This window comes from Peromyscus eremicus, chromosome 23 (genome assembly GCF_949786415.1).
Source record: "Peromyscus eremicus chromosome 23, PerEre_H2_v1, whole genome shotgun sequence".
NCBI lineage: Eukaryota > Metazoa > Chordata > Mammalia > Rodentia > Cricetidae > Peromyscus > Peromyscus eremicus.
The window spans coordinates 9831367-9833234 of NC_081438.1; the positions used below are offsets into that span (position 1 = coordinate 9831367).

At 44.4% G+C, this 1868-nt stretch overlaps 1 protein-coding gene across 1 annotated transcript; it reads left to right on the plus strand.

Moving 5' to 3' along the window:
• The first annotated feature begins 561 nt into the window (after positions 1 to 561).
• Positions 562 to 850, plus strand: LOC131898489 (large ribosomal subunit protein eL39). Its single transcript, XM_059249686.1, has one exon. It carries the CDS (start codon positions 608 to 610, stop codon positions 761 to 763), a length of 156 nt encoding a protein of 51 aa, XP_059105669.1. The 5' UTR covers positions 562 to 607; the 3' UTR covers positions 764 to 850.
• The last annotated feature ends 1018 nt before the right edge of the window (positions 851 to 1868 follow it).

The following is a 1868-nucleotide window of genomic DNA, read 5'->3' on the forward strand; positions in this document are numbered from 1 at the left end:
GTAGACAGTCTATTCAACCTGAATCCATTGTGCCCTCTTACCATTGCAATTTTTTTTTCAGTTAGGGTTTCATGTAGCCCAGGCTAGCCCCAAAACCCACTATGTAGCCCTAGAGCAACCGGCCTGGCTCCAGCTGAGCACAGGCTGCCCCTCTGAGCTCCATCTCCAGCCTTGCATTGTTGACTGACACTAAACCCACTTTCTCTTCTGTGCTAAGCCTATGGCACGTGGCAAAAATCTGGGGAGTGGGCACTGAGGATGTGGCTCCCTTGGTAGAGTGCTTGCCTAGTTTGCATGAGGTCCTGGGTTTGGTCCCCAGCTCCATGTAATCAGGGTATGATGGTACATGTCTGTAATCCTGGTACTGGGAGGTTGAGGCAGGAGGATCAGAAGTTCAAGATTATCCTTGGAAATATATAAGGATACACACACACACACACACACACACACACACACACACACACACACCTTGAGTTTGAGGCCAGCCTGGGCTATATGAAACCCTCTTTCAAAAAAAATAAGTAAAGAAGGAAGAAATAAAAAAAGAACACAGCTCTTCTCCTTTCCTCCTCCATCGTGCGGTGGGCTCCTGACTTGGCTTCTCACCATGTCTTCTCACAAGACTTTCAGGATCAAGCGATTCCTGGCCAAGAAACAAAAGCAAAATCGTCCTATTCCTCAGTGGATTCGGATGAAAACTGGTAACAAAATAAGGTACAACTCCAAGAGAAGACACTGGAGGAGAACAAAGCTGGGTCTGTAAGGATTCACACAATGGCAAGACAGAGTTTATACAGAATTGTGGGTCATCAAGCAATCCTACCACCTGGAGTTCCAACATTTTAACCTGAAGACTTAGTCGTGTTTTAAGTTGGGGGAGTAGTTTGTCCAGTAATAAAATGTAGAACCTTCCAAAAAAAAAAAAAAAAAAAAAAGAACACAGAGGTGAGCCTAGAGATGTAACTCAGTGGTAGAGTACTTAACACTTGTGAGAGGCACTGGGTTCTATTCCCAGCACCTCAAACACAAACATATCCAATGGAGGTCCATCCTTGAGCTCATGGAGTTCATAGTCTCAGGAAGAGAGAGTATTTATTTACTTTCATTATTGTTGTTATAATGGTTTTTTTGAGACAAGGTTGCTCACTATGTAGCCTTAGCTGGCCTGGTATTCACTTTGTAGACCAGACTGGCCTTGAACTCAGAGATTTACCTGCTAGGATCAAAGGTGTGTGCCACCATGCCCAACTGGGGCAAGGACTCTTTAAATAAGAAAACAAGCAAAGTATCCAGGGCTAATGGTAAAAGCATCTTAATGTAGCCACTCAAGCATAGCAAGTTCAAGGCCAGCTTGCATTAGTTAGTAAAGTCCCATCTCAAAATAAAAGCTCAGAAATGAACTGGTAATATACCTCAGTGGTATAGTGATTGCCTAGCACAAATGAAGCACTAGACTCACTCTCCAGTACTGGCTGAGTGTGGCTATGCATGTTTGTGACCTCAGCAGAGGCAGAGGTGGGTAGATCTCTGAGTTCAAGCTCATCTGGTATAGTGAGACTTCACTATCGGGCCTGACTTGGGGTCCTCTATTTTCTCTTTGGCCCAGTGACATCATCAAAGCCCTTGGTAATAGCATCTCAAGGCCAAGCATCTTGTATACTTCATTGTTCTTTCTAGAAGATGTCTCATGGTTAGCATGCCCACCACTTGAACTACATAGTTATTAATCATCTGAGAGCCATGAGGTCCTCTGAGAAAAACAAGTGTCCATTTATAGTCCAAGGACCCCACCTATTCTTCCCCCTGAGTTTCAAAACACATGAGCCATCCACTTCCTTCCCAAGGCAGGATTCACTTTACGAGCTCAG

Bases quoted from the DNA above. Each gene is read 5' to 3' on its own strand.
- LOC131898489 (XM_059249686.1), top strand. From the start codon at position 608: ATGTCTTCTCACAAGACTTTCAGGATCAAGCGATTCCTGGCCAAGAAA.